The sequence below is a fragment of the Schistocerca nitens genome, chromosome 2 (genome assembly GCF_023898315.1).
Source record: "Schistocerca nitens isolate TAMUIC-IGC-003100 chromosome 2, iqSchNite1.1, whole genome shotgun sequence".
NCBI lineage: Eukaryota > Metazoa > Arthropoda > Insecta > Orthoptera > Acrididae > Schistocerca > Schistocerca nitens.
In genome coordinates, this window is record NC_064615.1 from 1,165,743,332 (window position 1) to 1,165,760,907 (window position 17,576).

The 17,576-nt window shown below is 42.3% G+C and overlaps 1 protein-coding gene across 1 annotated transcript in view; it reads left to right on the top strand.

The window, feature by feature from the left end:
* LOC126234813 (dehydrogenase/reductase SDR family member 11-like) overlaps window positions 1–17,576 on the top strand; it is a 54,238-nt gene that overhangs the window by 21,362 nt on the left and 15,300 nt on the right. Inside the window, exons 3-5 of the mRNA XM_049943560.1 lie at window positions 699–828; window positions 5,178–5,307; window positions 15,156–15,305. Coding sequence (XP_049799517.1) covers window positions 699–828; window positions 5,178–5,307; window positions 15,156–15,305 — 410 coding nt within the window. The remainder of the gene's footprint in view (window positions 1–698; window positions 829–5,177; window positions 5,308–15,155; window positions 15,306–17,576) is intronic.

Below are 17,576 nucleotides of genomic sequence, written 5' to 3' on the forward strand. Positions count from 1 at the left end.
CTCCATACAGTTGATTGTGGAATTTGCAGCTCTCTGCTAGCTCTGCGAGTCGATTTTCCTGGGCTGCGAACAAATGCTTGCTGGATGCGTGCTACATTTTCATCACTCGTTCTCGGCCATCCAGAACTTTTCCCTTTGCACAAACACCCATTCTCTGTAAACTGTTTATACCAACGTTTAATACACCACCTATCAGGAGGTTTAACACCATACTTCGTTCGAAATGCACGCTGAACAACTGTCGTCGATTCACTTCTGCCGTACTCAATAACACAAAAAGCTTTCTGTTGAGCGGTCGCCATCTTAGCATCAACTGACGCTGACGCCTAGTCAACAGCGCTTCAAGCGAACAATTGTACAACTAAATGAAACTTTATAGCTCCCTTAATTCGCCGACAGATAGTGCTTAGCTCTGCCTTTTGTCGTTGCAGAGTTTTAAATTCCTAAAGTTGTGGTATTCTTTTTGAATCACCCTGTATTTCACAGTACCGTTGGGCTTTCATTTACCGCTCCCCTTGAACCTAAGGCCACCCATCTTAGCGCACATGTAGTTGGCGCAAGACATCTTTTGATCAGCCTATAGAAGTAGTGATAGCAAGGTGCTCTGTTCCATTTGTTGTTTTGTGGTACTACTTCATAGTTTCATTGAGTAAGATGTCTAGATAACAATTTTGTTTTTCGGGTGTGTGTTTGAGCAGCAGGCAAGACGGAAGACTGGAAGCGCATCCTGGACGTGAACGTGCTGGGTCTGAGCATCTGCACCAGGGAGGCCGTGCAGGACATGCTGAGGAGGGGCGTCGACGACGGCTTCATCATCCACATCGGCAGGTGAAGCGAGCTGGGCAGTGAGCAGCTTAACGCGCCGGAGTTACGTGGTACCGTGTAGGGGCTGACATCTCTCACCTTTGTTACATTAGTGAATGCCTTTGAACCAGATGGAAACATTCATACGTCTACCTCCATACTGAGTTTTCTGTAAAGAGACGTAGATAGTGAAAACTTGACGTCGCCTACAATCCTACTCGGACCGCAACTTCGTATGCGACTTCGCACAAAATTTCGTCTTTAGTGAAGATGCTCCTGCGATATGATATAGGCTACAGGCAGGCATCGCGATGGTCTGTCGCATGCTCTTCAACTAAAATATCGAAATACTTCAGAAGAATAACAAGAATTCATACTAAAATACTGCAGTGTTACCAACTTAAAGTGCGGTCACGTGGGCCATAAAGCTGTATGTTGCCGACATTATATCCCGACAATATTACCTGGGAACATAGTGGCCAAACGAAATGCAACCACGTGTAGCACAGCATTACCGGATACTACTGTCTGGCAATGTTTGCGGCAGTACATTAACAGGGCAAAGTTTTCACAAAGAGACACACTATTACCACAAAATGGACGAAAGCGAGCTAGTAGCACTTAGTGCGGCTATTGCTTTTACGTCACACAAAGAATCAAGATAGCAAAAACAAGAGAAATCGAGCTTTGTTGATGCACTCTTTTTTTAAGTAAGGGGAATGCTTCATAAAAGTTAACTAGTGAACTGGTACGGTCCCAGAATTATACTAGAATGTCGACAGACGGTTTCGAATATTTCGTACAAGCAATTTGTCCGAGAATTCATAAAACCGATACAAATGAGAGAGTGTAGGCCTACCAGGTACTACCCGACTGGCAATCATCCTTCGGTGTTTAGCTGCTTGTGTGTAGAAGTTTAACATATCTGTTTCAAGTTCGCTATTTGTCAATAAGCCTCGTGTTGCCAGAAGTATGCAATGCTTCGGTAGAGGGACCGAAAGATTTCATTAAGGAAGGTTTGAAATACGAGTACAATTTTTCTATTGTTTTGGTCGCCAGCACAAACCAATGTTTACAAATTCCTGCTCCCCTCTTCCTATCAAACTTTTTTTGCTTCTCATTTGGCATAGGTTCAAAGACTCCGGAATTTTTGCGTGTCTTAATCGCAGCTCATCGGTTCGTCAACTGGACTTTTTTCATTCTGCGATCTTTGTAAACATTAATTTCCACGTCCCAAAGTTCTGGTTGCAGATGAATCGCATTTATAAAACTCATTGTTCTCTCCATTGCTGTCCACAACAAAATCACGACAACAAACAATGACAGCGTGTGCGCTTATATGTAGGCGCATAAACTTCCGAACAAAAGCGAAACGATGTTGTATTCTGCAATATTGACCAGCCACACCACGAAAGTGCAGTCTACTGCAGTCAGAATGCAGCAATGTTGATGGCAACGCTATTGCCACCAAACATTCCCGTAAAGTCTGGCCCATCTAAACACCCCTTTACAGAGTTTTTAACGTTACCTACTTCGCTGCTGCAGTTGATGTGCTATAACGGATTTTTCAGAAATCGAATACGTTAATATATGTGGTCAGTCGTGCTACCTTCACCTTTTTGCCAGAAACTGAATTCGGTAGTCAACAAGTCTTTTTTTTTCACACTATGTCTATAGAATATTTTGGCTACACTTACGGTGTCCGCGGCCCTTCGTTTGTGTGTTGCTGCTGTCAATTCGTTGTCATTGGTCGTAGCCAATCGTGAGCTCGTATACGGTAGCCAATGAGAAACGCTCAGTGTTTTAATTTTGATTGTCGCAAACATTTGGTTGTTGTTGTTGTCTTCAGTCCAGAGGCTGGTTTGATGCAGCTCTCCATGCTACCCTATCCTGTACAAGCTTCTTCATCTCGAAGTACCTACTGCAACCTACATGCTTCTGAATCAGCTTAGTGTATTCATCTCTTGGTCTCCCTCTACGATTTTTATCCTTCACGCTGTCCTCCAATACTATATTGGTGATCCCTTGATGCCTCAGAACATGACCTTCCAACCGATCCCTTCTTCTAGTGAAGCTGTGCCACAAATTTCTCTTTTCCCCAATTCTATCCAGTGCCACCTCATTAGTTATGTGATCTATCCATCTCTTCTTCTTATCTATTTATCGTCCATGTTTCACTTCCATACATGGCTACACTCTATACAAATATTTTCAGAAAGTTCCTGACACTTAAATCTATATTCGATGTTAAGGAAACAGAAACGCTTTCCTTGCCATTGCCAGTCTGCATTTTGCATCCTCTCTACTTCGACCATCATCAGTTATTTTGCTCCATAAATAACAAAACTCATCTACTAGTTTAAGTGTCTCATTTCCAAATCTAATTCCCGCAGCATCGCCCGATTTAATTAGACTACATTCCATTATCCTCGTTTTGCTTTTGATGATGTTCGTCTTATAGCCTCCTTTCAACACACTGTCCATTTCCTTCAGCTGCTCTTCCAGGTCCTTTGTTGCTATCTCTGACAGAGTTACAATGTCATCGGCGAACCTCAAAGTTTTAATTTCTTCTCCATGGATTTTAATTCTTACTCCAAATTTTTCTTTTGTTTCCTTTTCTCCTTGTTCAGTACACGGACTGAATAACATCGGGGATAGGATACAATCGTGTATCACTCCTTTCCCAACCACTGCTTCCCTTTCATGCCCCTCGATTCTTATAACTTCCATCTCGTTTCTGTACAAATTATAAATAGCCTTTCGTTCCCTGTATTTGACCCGTCCACCATCAGAAATTGAAAGAGAATATTCCAGTCAACATTGTCAAAAGCTTTCTCCAAGTCTACAAATGCCTTTCCCTAATCTATCTCCTAAGATAAGTCGTAGGGTCAGTATTGCCTCATGTGATCCAACATTTCTACGGAATCCAAACTAATCTTCCCCAAGGTCGGCTTTTACCAATTTATCCATTCGTCTGAAAAGAATTCGTGTTAATATTTTGTATCCGTGACTTATTAAACTGATAGTCCGGTAATTTTCACACCTGTCAACACCTGCTTCCTTTTCGACTGGAATTATTATATTCTTCTTGAAGTCTGTGGGTATTTCGCCTGTCTCATACATCTTGCTCACCAGATGGTAGAGTTTTGTCATGACTGGCTCTCCCAAGGCCATCAGTAGTTCTAATGGAATGTTGTCTACTCCCGGGGCCTTGTTTCGACTCAGGTCTTTCAGTGCTCTGTCAAACTCTTCAAGCAGTATCTTATCTCCCATTTCATCTTCATCTACATCCTCTTCCATTTCCATAATATTGTCCTCAAGTACATCGCCCTCGTATAAATCCTCTATATACTCCTTCCACCTTTCTGCCTTCCCTTCTTTGCTTAGAACTGGGTTGCCATCTGAGCTCTTGATATTCATACAAGTGGTTCTCTTCTCTCCAAAGGTCTCTTTAATATTCCTGTAGACAGTATCTATCGTACCCCTAGAGATAAATGCCTCTAGATCCTTACATTTGTCTTCTAGCCATCGCTGCTTAGCCGTTTTGCAGTTCCTGTCGATATCATTTTTGAGACGTTTGTATTCCTTTTTGCCTGTTTTATTTATTGCATTTTTATATTTTCTCCTTTCATCAATTAAAATCAACATCTCTTCTGTTGGCCAAGGATTTCTACTAGCCTTCGTCTTTTTACCTACTTGATCCTCTGCTGCCTTCATTACTTCATCTCTCAAAGCTACCCATTCTTCTTCTTTCCCCCGTTCTTGTCAGTCGTTCCCTAATACTCTCTCTGAAACTCTCTACAACCTCTGGTTCTTTCAGTTTATCCAGGTCCCATCTCCTTAAATTCCTACCTTTTTCCAGTTTCTTCAGTTTCAGTTCTGGGTTATTTTTTCCGAATGTGTCATGATTTGGGAGGTTGTGGTTGCATTAGGATCTGAGCGCATGGCTTTAAATGCTGCAAATAAAACGAGAAATTTACAATCTTGGTTGTCACAAATATTTCTTCCGAATATGTCACAATTTGCGGAATGTTGATTAGCATAGGACCTAACAGATGAGCCTATTTGCTGCGTGTGGAAAAAGTACCATTTACGAAGCATAAGAAATCACGAACGAGCCATGTGACTGGCTGCCCAGATCCGATTCACGGTTTGTCATGCTCACGTCTTGCGACTCAGCACCAACCGCAACACACAACGGAAAAACTGCGGATATCGTAGGTGCCGTTTTACCGTATTTTTTAGTATAGGTGTAGCTGAATCTATAACGATTAACATGATGAAATATCAGTAGCTACTATTTTCCTAGCTGGTGAACGTGTCACATTTGAAAAAGAGACACTGACTCTGTTCTGCATCGTCTCTGTCGGCAGTGTGCTGGGCCATGTGCCTCCTGGTAGCAGCATATCGGCAATGTACAGTGCGAGCAAACACGCAGTCAAGACGCTGCTGGAAGGACTAAGGAAGGATCTGGTCGCCAGGAAGAGCAACATCCGCGTTGGGGTAAGTCTCGACTCCGTTTTGTCTACGAAGAATGGTTCTCGTGTTTCATCATGTTCTTCTTGTACACTCTTAGTAAATGGCACTGAAATTTCTGTCTGTAGTATAATCAAGAAGTATACAGGGTGAAGGAGATGAGACATCCCACAACAGATGTATCCAAAACTACTAAATACATTGACGTGCGGTTTTCGCTAAGCTATAACAGGCAATATGACGAATGTTGTGACGCTCCTAAGTAATTTTTAACATTTCTAGCTGCTGAATAATTACACTGATTTTTTATCACTGTTTTGAATGAAGGCACACACACTTTTCCTTGGAATCAGAAAGAACCTTCGAAGACAACTCCAATGACGAAACACACACTCATGGAGAAATGTGTTCAGACACTGTTGTTCATGTAGAATACCCTTTAAACTAAAGACCACAGCCAGAGATATTATTTGGTAAACTAACAGTATGGCGTTTCCTTCCTAATCTGTTTGTATAAAAGTATTAAATAAATTATTCTGCAAAAAGTAAATAAAGATTGGCGATCTTTTACAGAAGCTCGAAATTTAGCGCGGACTTCAATGCGAGATGCTTATAACAGTTTCCAAAACGAAACTTTGTCTCGATGCCTGGCAGAAAATCCAAAGAGATTCTGGTCGTATGTGAAGTATTTTAGCGGCAAGAAACAATCTGCGCGATAGCAATGGAGATACTATCGAAGACAGGGCTGCCAAAGCAGAGTTACTAAACACAGCTTCCGAAATGCCTTCACAAAAGAAGACGAAGTAAATATTCCAGAATTCGAATCTAGAACAGCTGCCAACATGAGGAACGTAGAAGTAAATATCCTCGGAGTAGTGAAGCAACTTAAATCACTTCATAAAAGCAAGTCTTCTGGTCCAGTCTGTATACAAATTATGTTCCTTTCAGAGTATGCTGATGCATTAGCTCCATATTTGACAATCATATACAACCGTTCGCTCGACGAAAGATCCGTACCCAAAGACTGGAAAGCTGCACAGGTCACACCAATATTCAAGAAAGGTAGTAGGAGTAATCCACTAAATTAGAGGCCCATATCATTAACGTCGATATGCAGCAGGATTCACATATTGTGTTCAAACATTATGAATTACCTCGAAGAAAACGGTCTATTGACACACAGCCAACATGGGTTTAGAAAGCACCGTTCTTGTGAAACACAATTCTCTTTATTCGCATGAAGAGTGCTATTGACAAGGACTTCAGATCGATTCTGTATTTCTGGATCTCCAGAAGGATTTTGACATTGTACCACACAAGCGGCTTATAGTGAAATTGCTTGCTTATGGAATATCGTCTCAGTTATGTGACTGGATTTGTGATTTCCTGCCAAAGAGGTTACAGTTCGTAGTAAATGACGAAAAGGCATCGAGTAAAACAGTAGTGATTTCTGGCGTTCCCCAAGGTAGTGTTATAGGCCCTTTGCTGTTCCCTATCTATATAAACGATTTGGGAGACGATCTGAGCAGCCGTCTTAGGTTGTTTGCAGATGACGCGGTCGTTTATCGACTAATAAAGTAATCGGGAGATCAAAACAAATTGCAAAATGATTTAAAAAAGATATCTGAATGGTGCGAAAATTGGTAGTTGACCCTAAACAACGAAAAGTATGAAGTCATCCTTATGAGTGCTAAAAATAATTCGTTAAACTTCGGTTACACGAGAAATCAGTCAAATATAAAGGCTGTAAATTCAACTGAATACCTGGGAATTACAATTACGAACAACTTAAATTGGAAAGAACACATAGAAAATGTTGTGGGAAAGGCTAACCAAAGACTGCGTTTTATTGGCAGGACACTTAGAAAATGTAACAGACCTACTAAGGAGGCTGCCTACACTACGCTTGTCCGTCCTCTTTTAGAATACTTCTGCGCGGTGTGGGATCCTTACCAGGTAGGACTGACGGAGAACATCGAAAAAGTTGAAAGTAGGGCAGCATGTTTTGTATTATCGCGAAATAAGAGAGAGAGTGTCACTGAAATGATACAGGATTTGGGCTGGAGATCATTAAAAGAAAGGCATTTTTCGCTGCGACGGAATCTTCTCAAGAAATTCCTATCACCAACTTTGTTCTCAGAATGCGAAAATATTTTGTTGACACCGACCTACATAGGGAGAAACCATTACCACGATAAAATAAGGGAAATCAGAACTCGTACGGAAAGATATAGGTGTTCGTTTTTTCTGTGCGCTATACGAGATTGAAATAATAGAGAATTGTGAAGATGGCTCAATAAACCGTTTGCTAGGCACTTAAACATGATTTGCAGAGTATCCATGTAGATGTTGTAGATAATTCTGTACCAGCGGGCTTCACACAGTGGGAAAGAACTATTCATACATTCAAAGACCATTACAGTGAAAAAAATATAGTGGCAATGTTAGAGCTTTGTAGACACTCCTCTTCCACGTATCACTTCGTCTACCTCTTTGGCACGAAACGAACCAGTTTTTTGGTAGTCTCTGAAGTATTATGTTGCCATTCTTGTTTTAGATATTGTTTCATAGCTGTCTTACTTCCAATTTCATGTTTTCTTTCGAGCGTACTCCAAAGATGTTCAGTTACATTAAGGTCTACGCTCTGAGCTGAAAACTTGAGAATATAGGGAGTTTGGTACAATAAACAGAAACGAACAATTTCGTTGTATGAGTAGCGTGATTGTGTTGTTGAAAGTGGTAATCTGTGCTTAAACCGAAGCTATTAACATATTTATGCAGATTTTCCTCTACGATATTTATATACTGAAACCTATTCATGTTACTTTCTACAAAAACAAGTAGTTCAACAGCGGATGTAGCCATACATCCCCATAACCCAATTCCTCCGCCACCGTGCTTCACTGTGGTCTAAACGTGGGTGAGATCCGGCTCAGTATTTGGCCGTCACCACAACAAACGCCTGCCATCATTTATAAATGTGTTAAATTTACTTTCATCTGTGAACAGTACTTTTGTTTACTCGCTTATATGCTCTCGAGCAAATTCAAGTCTCAATTTCTTGCTCTTCAAGCTGATGTATGGTTTTCATCTAGGTACCCTAGCTCCATAACCTGCATTACCTAAAATATGGCGAACAGCTCTTGGTGTGATTACCTCCCCGAACTTATCATTAAAATGCGCAGATAACACAGAAGATGTCGATTTAGGATCTTTTTTTGACCAATTTTTTTAACATATTTCGTTTTCTTTGCGTTAGTATCTGTGGTCGACCTATTCTGTCACGCATTTTTTTCTCTAAATCGCGATATTATATGGAGTGCACAGTTGCTCGTCTTCTTACAGTAACGCTATTTCTGAGAATGATTTTCCCTTTCCATGTTGGGAGATAAGTATTTGCCTTTCCTCTACATACACTCCTGGAAATTGAAATAAGAACACCGTGAATTCATTGTCCCAGGAAGGGTCAATGTTACATTCCTGGGGTCAGATACATCACATGATCACACTGACAGAACCACAGGCACATAGACACAGGCAACAGAGCATGCACGATGTCGGCACTAGTACAGTGTATATCCACCTTTCGCAGCAATGCAGGCTGCTATTCTCCCATGGAGACGATCGTAGAGATGCTGGATGTAGTCCTGTGGAACGGCTTGCCATGCCATTTCCACCTGGCGCCTCAGTTGGACCAGCGTTCGTGCTGGACGTGCAGACCGCGTGAGACGACGCTTCATCCAGTCCCAAACATGCTCAATGAGGGACAGATCCGGAGATCTTGCTGGCCAGGGTACTTGACTTACACCTTCTAGAGCACGTTGGGTGGCACGGGATACATGCGGACGTGCATTGTCCTGTTGGAACAGCAAGTTCCCTTGCCGGTCTAGGAATGGTAGAACGATGGGTTCGATGACGGTTTGGATGTAACGTGCACTATTCAGTGTCCCCTCGACGATCACCAGTGGTGTACGGCCAGTGAAGGAGATCGCTCCCCACACCATGATGCCGGGTGTTGGCCCTGTGTGCCTCGGTCGTATGCAGTCCTGATTGTGGCGCTCACCTGCACGGCGGCAAACACGCATACGACCATCATTGGCACCAAGGCAGAAGCGACTCTCATCGCTGAAGACGACACGTCTCCATTCACGCCTGTCGCGACACCACTGGAGGCGGGCTGCACGATGTTGGGGCGTGAGCGGAAGACGGCCTAACGGTGTGCGGGACCGTAGCCCAGCTTCATGGAGACGGTTGCGAATGGTCCTCGCCGATACCCCAGGAGCAACAGTGTCCCTAATTTGCTGGGAAGTGGCGGTGCGGTCCCCTACGGCACTGCGTAGGATCCTACGGTCTTGGCGTGCATCCGTGCGTCGCTGCGGTCCGGTCCCAGGTCGACGGGCACGTGCACCTTCCGCCGACCACTGGCGACAACATCGATGTACTGTGGAGACCTCACGCCCCACGTGTTGAGCAATTCGGCGGTACGTCCACCCGGCCTCCCGCATGCCCACTATACGCCCTCGCTCAAAGTCCGTCAACTGCACATACGGTTCACGTCCACGCTGTCGCGGCATGCTACCAGTGTTAAAGACTGCGATGGAGCTCCGTATGCCACGGCAAACTGGCTGACACTGACGGCGGCGGTGCACAAATGCTGCGCAGCTAGCGCCATTCGACGGCCAACACCGCGGTTCCTGGTGTGTCCGCTGTGCCGTGCGTGTGATCATTGCTTGTACAGCCCTCTCGCAGTGTCCGGAGCAAGTATGGTGGGTCTGACACACTGGTGTCAATGTGTTCTTTTTTACATTTCCAGGAGTGTATTTTCCTTCCCTTTGCAGCCCATTCTGCTGTTGCACGACATTCACCGCATCTCCATACTGACACATACGAGGTGTAGCTTGCCACTGGCAGCGTCCCATGCTCCAAGCGTTTGGTTAGTAGTTTCTATGTTTACATTTTTAGTAGTGTATGAATACTTCCCCCTCCGGCCCCCCCCCCCCCTCCGCCGTGTCTGAAGCCAGCTGGTACAGAATTTTTATTTACTTTTTGCAGAAGGCTAAATTAGTTAATCCTTTTATACATACGGATTAGAAGGGAAGCCCCATACTGTAAGTTTGTCAAATGACATCTCTGGATATGGTTCTGATAAACGGGGACTCGGCCATATAGTACCAAGATAACAGCACCTCAAACCACCCCGTTGCAGCGTCAACAGACGAGGCCCCACGAAAATCCTCCGCACTCTGCCAGACATAAGCAAGCCCATAACACAAGTACGATTCGTGTGTATATCTGTGCGCTTAAAGTCCACCAGTGTCACCTGCTGGTGTAGCTGCCAGTGGTCATGAAGCTGTTCAGACTTTCACAAATCACACGACAGTCGAAGAAAAAAACAACAAAACTATTTTTGTTTCTGATGAATGTCACCAAACTGTGGTAACAGCAGTGCGCTTGTATGCTGCAATGTCTCACGAACTGCCTTTGTAAACATTTTAAAAAGAAATTCAATAGACTGGAAGTGTGAAGAATATGCCATCGAAAAAGAGCAGCAACTGACGAGAGAAATGCAGCTGACATTTTATAGCGGTAACACACAGTCCACGTCTCACTACGAGGCAGCTAAAGTGTGCAGCCGACCGCTGTGAAAGAGCGGTTCTAGGCGCTTCCGTCCGGAACCGCGCTGCTGCTGCGGTCGCAGGTTCGAATCCTGCCTCGGCCATGGATGTGTGAGATGTCCTTGGGTTAGTTCTAAGTCTAGGGGACTGATGACATCAGACGTTAAGTCCCATAGAGCTTAGAGCCATTTGAACCATTTTTAAATGTGCGCCGCCCGGTCTGGCCAAGCGGTTCTAGGCGCTACAGTCTGGAACCGCGCGACCGCTACGGTCGCAGGTTCGAATCCTGCCTCGGGCATGGATGTGTGTGATGTCCTTAGGTTAGTTAGGTTTAAGTAGTTCTAAGTTCTAGGGGACTGATGACCTGAGATGTTGAGTCCCATAGTGCTCAGAGCCATTTTTCTTAGCTCCGACATATTGCGCTCGCAACTACACGGAACTTCGTTCTGAACGCGACTGACACTTGCAATGTATTGAGTACGTTGCACAGGTGTCGTTCGTAGTCAGGTACAACAGTGCGGCCTGCAGGGTCTGCTGGCATCGGAATTTGTGTTCAAACATGCATTACTCGCGGTGTTTTCATATTTCTGTCCAAACCTTGTACTTACAGCCCATATTAATTTCGTAGCCTCTTCATATCTACTAGACACTATCTCCACAATAACGTCTGGCGTATTCTAGCTCTTGTTGTTTCCACTAGACTTCCCTTCAGCTGTCCCGTAGTACCACAGTAAATAAGCCATGATGCTTTACTCATAACGCAAGTCCCTCTATTCATCGGTAAGAAAAATGTACTTAGCCCTTACCTGTTATTTATCGAATATTGCGTTCTAAATTAATAATAGTACCTATTTGTCCCCCCCCATGAACCATGGACCTTGCCGTTGGTGGGGAGGCTTGCGTGCCTCAGCGATACAGATAGCCGTACCGTAGGTACAACCACAACGGAGGGGTATCTGTTGAGAGGCCAGACAAACATGTGGTTCCTGAAGAGGGGCAGCAGCCTTTTCAGTAGTTGCAGGGGCAACAGTCTGGATGATTGACTGATCTGGCCTTGTAACATTAACCAAAACGGCCTTGCTGTGCTGGTACTGCGAACGGCTGAAAGCAAGGGGAAACTACAGCCGTAATTTTTCCCGAGGACATGCAGCTCTACTGTATGATTAAATGATGATGGCGTCCTCTTGGGTAAAATATTCCGGAGGTAAAATAGTCCCCCATTCGGATCTCCGGGCGGGGACTACTCAGGAGGATGTCGTTATCAGGAGAAAGAAAACTGGCGTTCTACGGATCGGAGCGTGGAATGTCAGATCACTTAATCGGGCAGGTAGGTTAGAAAATTTAAAAAGGGAAATGGATAGGTTAAAGTTAGATATAGTGGGAATTAGTGAAGTTCGGTGGCAGGAGGAACAAGACTTTTGGTCAGGTGATTACAGGGTTATAAATACAAAATCAAATAGGGGTAATGCAGGAGTAGGTTTAATAATGAATAAAAAAATAGGAGTGCGGGTTAGCTACTACAAACAGCATAGTGAACGCATTATTGTGGCCAAGATAGACACAAAGCCCATGCCTACTACAGTAGTACAAGTTTATATGCCAACTAGCTCTGCAGATGATGAAGAAATAGATGAAATGTATGACGAGATAAAAGAAATTATTCAGGTAGTGAAGGGAGACGAAAATTTAATAGTCATGGGTGACTGGAATTCGTCAGTAGGAAAAGGGAGAGAAGGAAACATAGTAGGTGAATATGGATTGGGGGGAAGGAATGAAAGAGGAAGCCGCCTTGTAGAATTTTGCACAGAGCATAACTTAATCAGAGCTAACACTTGGTTCAAGAATCATGAAAGGAGGCTGTATACATGGAAGAAGCCAGGAGATACTGACAGGTTTCAGATAGATTATATAATGGTAAGACAGAGATTTAGGAACCAGGTTTTAAATTGTAAGACATTTCCTGGGGCAGATGTGGATTCTGACCACAATCTATTGGTTATGAACTGCAGATTGAAACTGAAGAAACTGCAAAAAGGTGGGAATTTAAGGAGATGGGACCTGGATAAACTGAAAGAACCAGAGGTTGTAGAGAGTTTCAGGGAGAGCATAAGGGAACAATTGACAGGAATGGGGGAAAGAAATACAGTAGAAGAAGAATGGGTAGCTCTGAGGGATGAAGTGGTGAAGGCAGCAGACGATCAAGTAGGTAAAAAGACGAAGGCTAATAGAAATCCTTGGGTAACAGAAGAAATATTGAATTTAATTGATGAAAGGAGAAAATATAAAAATGCAGTAAATGAAGCAGGCAAAAAGGAATACAAACGTCTCAAAAATGAGATCGACAGGAAGTGCAAAATGGCTAAGCAGGGATGGCTAGAGGACAAATGTAAGGATGTAGAGGCTTGTCTCACTAGGGGTAAGATAGATACTGCCTACAGGAAAATTAAAGAGATCTTTGGAGAGAAGAGAACCACTTGTATGAATATCAAGAGCTCAGATGGAAACCCAGTTCTAAGCAAAAAAGGGAAGGTAGAAAGGTGGAAGGAGTATATAGAGGGTTTATACAAGGGAGATGTTCTTGAGGACAATATTATGGAAATGGAAGAGGATGTAGATGAAGACGAAATGGGAGATATGATACTGCGTGAAGAGTTTGACAGAGCACTGAAAGACCTGAGTCGAAACAAGGCCCCGGGAGTAGACAACATTCCACTAGAACTACTGATGGCCTCGGGAGAGCCAGTCATGACAAAACTCTACCATCTGGTGAGCACGATGTATGAGACAGGCGAAATACCCTCAGACTTCAAGAAGAATATAATAATTCCAATCCCAAAGAAAGCAGGTGTTGACAGATGTGAAAATTACCGAACTATCAGTTTAATAAGTCACAGCTGCAAAATACTAACGCGAATTCTTTACAGACGAATGGAAAAACTGGTAGAAGCTGACCTCGGGGAAGATCAGTTTGGATTCCGTAGGAATGTTGGAACACGTGAGGCAATACTGACCTTACGACTTATCTTGGAAGAAAGATTAAGAAAAGGCAAACCTACGTTTCTAGCATTTGTAGACTTAGAGAAAGCTTTTGACAATGTTGACTGGAATACTCTCTTTCAAATTCTGAAGGTGGCAGGGGTAAAATACAGGGAGCGAAAGGCTATTTACAATTTGTACAGAAACCAGATGGCAGTTGTAAGAGTCGAGGGGCATGAAAGGGAAGCAGTGGTTGGGAAAGGAGTGAGACAGGGTTGTAGCCTCTCCCCGATGTTATTCAATCTGTATATTGAGCAAGCAGTAAAGGAAACAAAAGAAAAATTCGGAGTAGGTATTAAAATTCATGGAGAAGAAGTAAAAACTTTGAGGTTCGCCGATGACATTGTAATTCTGTCAGAGACAGCAAAGGACTTGGAAGAGCAGTTGAACGGAATGGACAGTGTCTTGAAAGGAGGATATAAGATGAACATCAACAAAAGCAAAACGAGGATAATGGAATGTAGTCAAATTAAGTCGGGTGATGCTGAGGGAATTAGATTAGGAAATGAGACACTTAAAGTAGTAAAGGAGTTTTGCTATTTAGGGAGTAAAATAACCGATGATGGTCGAAGTAGAGAGGATATAAAATGTAGACTGGCAATGGCAAGGAAAGCGTTTCTCAAGAAGAGAAATTTGTTAACATCGAGTATAGATTTAGGTGTCAGGAAGTCGTTTCTGAAAGTATTTGTATGGAGTGTAGCCATGTATGGAAGTGAGACATGGACGATAACTAGTTTGGACAAGAAGAGAATAGAAGCTTTCGAAATGTGGTGCTACAGAAGAATGCTGAAGATAAGGTGGGTAGATCACGTAGCTAATGAGGAGGTATTGAATAGGATTGGAGAGAAGAGAAGTTTGTGGCACAACTTGACTAGAAGAAGGGATCGGTTGGTAGGACATGTTTTGAGGCATCAAGGGATCACAAATTTAGCATTGGAGGGCAGCGTGGAGGGTAAAAATCGTAGAGGGAGACCAAGAGATCAATACACTAAGCAGATTGAGAAGGATGTAGGTTGCAGTAGGTACTGGGAGATGAAGAAGCTTGCACAGGATAGAGTAGCATGGAGAGCTGCATCAAACCAGTCTCAGGACTGAAGACCACAACAACAACAACCTATTTGTCAAGCTCCATATACATGCATATTTGATGATAAAAGCTACATTAACTGACGTTTACTGCACTTTTTAATTCTTTTTCAAGTTACTTACGTTCTCTCAACACAGGAGATTTCTCCGGGAGCTGTGAAAACAGAAATCATCAAGACGAACTTCAAAATACTGCCTCCAAACTTTTTCGATACGATACCGTCCATGGAACCAGAAGATGTAGCAGAGGCAGCAGTTTACATGTTGTCTCAACATCCACGGGTCCAGGTAAGTTCCATACGGCACTGACTTTCAGAATTCAGAATCCTACTGACTTCCCCAGGGCTCACTCTCGGCATTGGGGAGAAGAGTCTATCAGGCTTCTGAGCTCCATTTCTTCACATATTTAATCTTTTTATTTGTGTAGACTTACTGTACCCAGCAACCTTGTTAATCTCTTTACATTCCTTTTTGTCAACACACACGATCATATACCTTACAACTCCCATTCCATTGTGACATTAACTGTTTCTGCTATCTTTACCATTAGGTTTTCGGCACACTTCACTTTTAATATCCCGATGTTGCATCATAGTTTACATGCTACCAGTTCTTTTTTCTTTTTTTCTTTTTTTATGTTCCTCATGTTCCACGTTTCCCTCGTCTGAATGATGCTCTCTAGTTGCACAGTTTCAGGAATACCTTTCGCAACTTTGGGCCAGTGTTTGATCCCAATGGTACTCTTCTATTGACTAAAGCATTGTTTCATATTTTTTGGCTACGCTAACCTTACGCAGAGTGTTTCCTAGATAACACGCTTCATTTCCTCGTACTATCGTGTGCTGAGAAAGAGTAAAGAGGACAGCTCGATTCGTGACAAGTGACCTTTCCTCATTCGATGAATTCCATGAGGTTAACTATAATAATAATAATAATAATAATAATAATTTTACTGTCGTTCAGCTGATTACAGCAATAGACAAAGTCAAGAGCATATATTTCTACATAAACTACTAGCCTATATCGAAGTGAATTGGTTTACATAAAATGGGTACACGTTAGACTACAGTATTTTCATCTTCAAAGAATTCATCAATGGAGTAAAACGGATTGTTCACTAGTAGCTTGTATAATTTAGCTTTAAAGATATTTACAGGCAGTTCTTTAAAGTCAGCACTTAGTCTATTAAACATCCTTAGTCCAAGAACTAGGTAAGAGTTATGCGATTTTGATAATCTATGATATGGTATGTCTACAGATGTTCTGTTTCTAGTATTATGGCTATGAATATCACTTCTCAACACAAAATTAGACACATTGTTTCTAATGTACATTAAAACATTGTAGATGAATATGTTTACTACTGTAAGACACTGCAATTTAATAAACAGAGGTTTACAATGTTCTGTTTTATCAGAATCCGTTATTGTTCTTATTACTTTCTTCTGTAAAAGTAAAATGTCATTTACATGACAGCTACTACCCCACAGTAAAATTCCATAAGAGATGATGCTTTGGAAGAAGGCAAAATATGCTGATCTCACATAGTCATTGGGAACATGTCTTTTTAAATTTCTAATTAGATAAATCACTCTTGAAAGCCTAGCCAATATATTTTTAATGTGTGGTTCCCATGTCAATTTATTGTCAATAGTAACACCTAAAAATTTTACTGTTTCTAATTCCTGGTAGTTAGGAATCTCTCTGAGGCTAAAGTAAAGTGTCTGGGTTTTGTTTTCATTTAGCAAGAAGCCATTAGCTTTGAACCATAATGAGGACTGAGCAAGGGTATTTTTGGTCAGTGTTTTCAGTGTACCTAGATCAGAGCTTTTATGTAGAAAAGTTGTGTCATCAGCATACAATATTATATGAGATTTTATGAATAAGGGCAGGTCATTAATCATTAGTATAAACAGTAAAGGTCCAAGCACTGACCCTTGAGGCACTCCGTACCTAACATTAACCAAATTTGATTTCTCCCTACCAATGCACACAACTTGTTGACGGTTCTCTAGAAAAGACCTGAACATATTTATACTGTTGTCATCAAAACCATAGTAAACTAGCTTATTCAGCACAGTGTCATGCTCTACACAGTCAAAGGCTCTGCACAGGTCACAAAATGTAGCCTGGGCATAGTCCCTAGCCTCGAACACATCTAGGACTAATTTTACGAGGGAGTCCATTGCATCTGTTGTGGATTTACCTTTCCTAAATCCAAACTGTTTATCACTAATTATATTTAGTTTACCCAAGTAGGCTCTAACTTGCTCATACATAATCGTTTCTAAAATTTTTGAAAAAACTGGGGTCATGGATATAGGTCTGTAGCTAGCGGGACAGTTCTTTTCCCCTTTTTTGTATATGGGCACAACTCTAGAAATTTTTAGTATGTCGGGGAACTTACTTTCAACTAGGCATTTGTTAACACAAAAGGTTAAAGGATAAATCACACAATCAATAACATCTTTCAACAAATTACATGACATATCATAGTAATCAACACTAACTGAAGGTTTAAAATTTTTCACTATTTTTAGGATATTATTTGGGCTCACT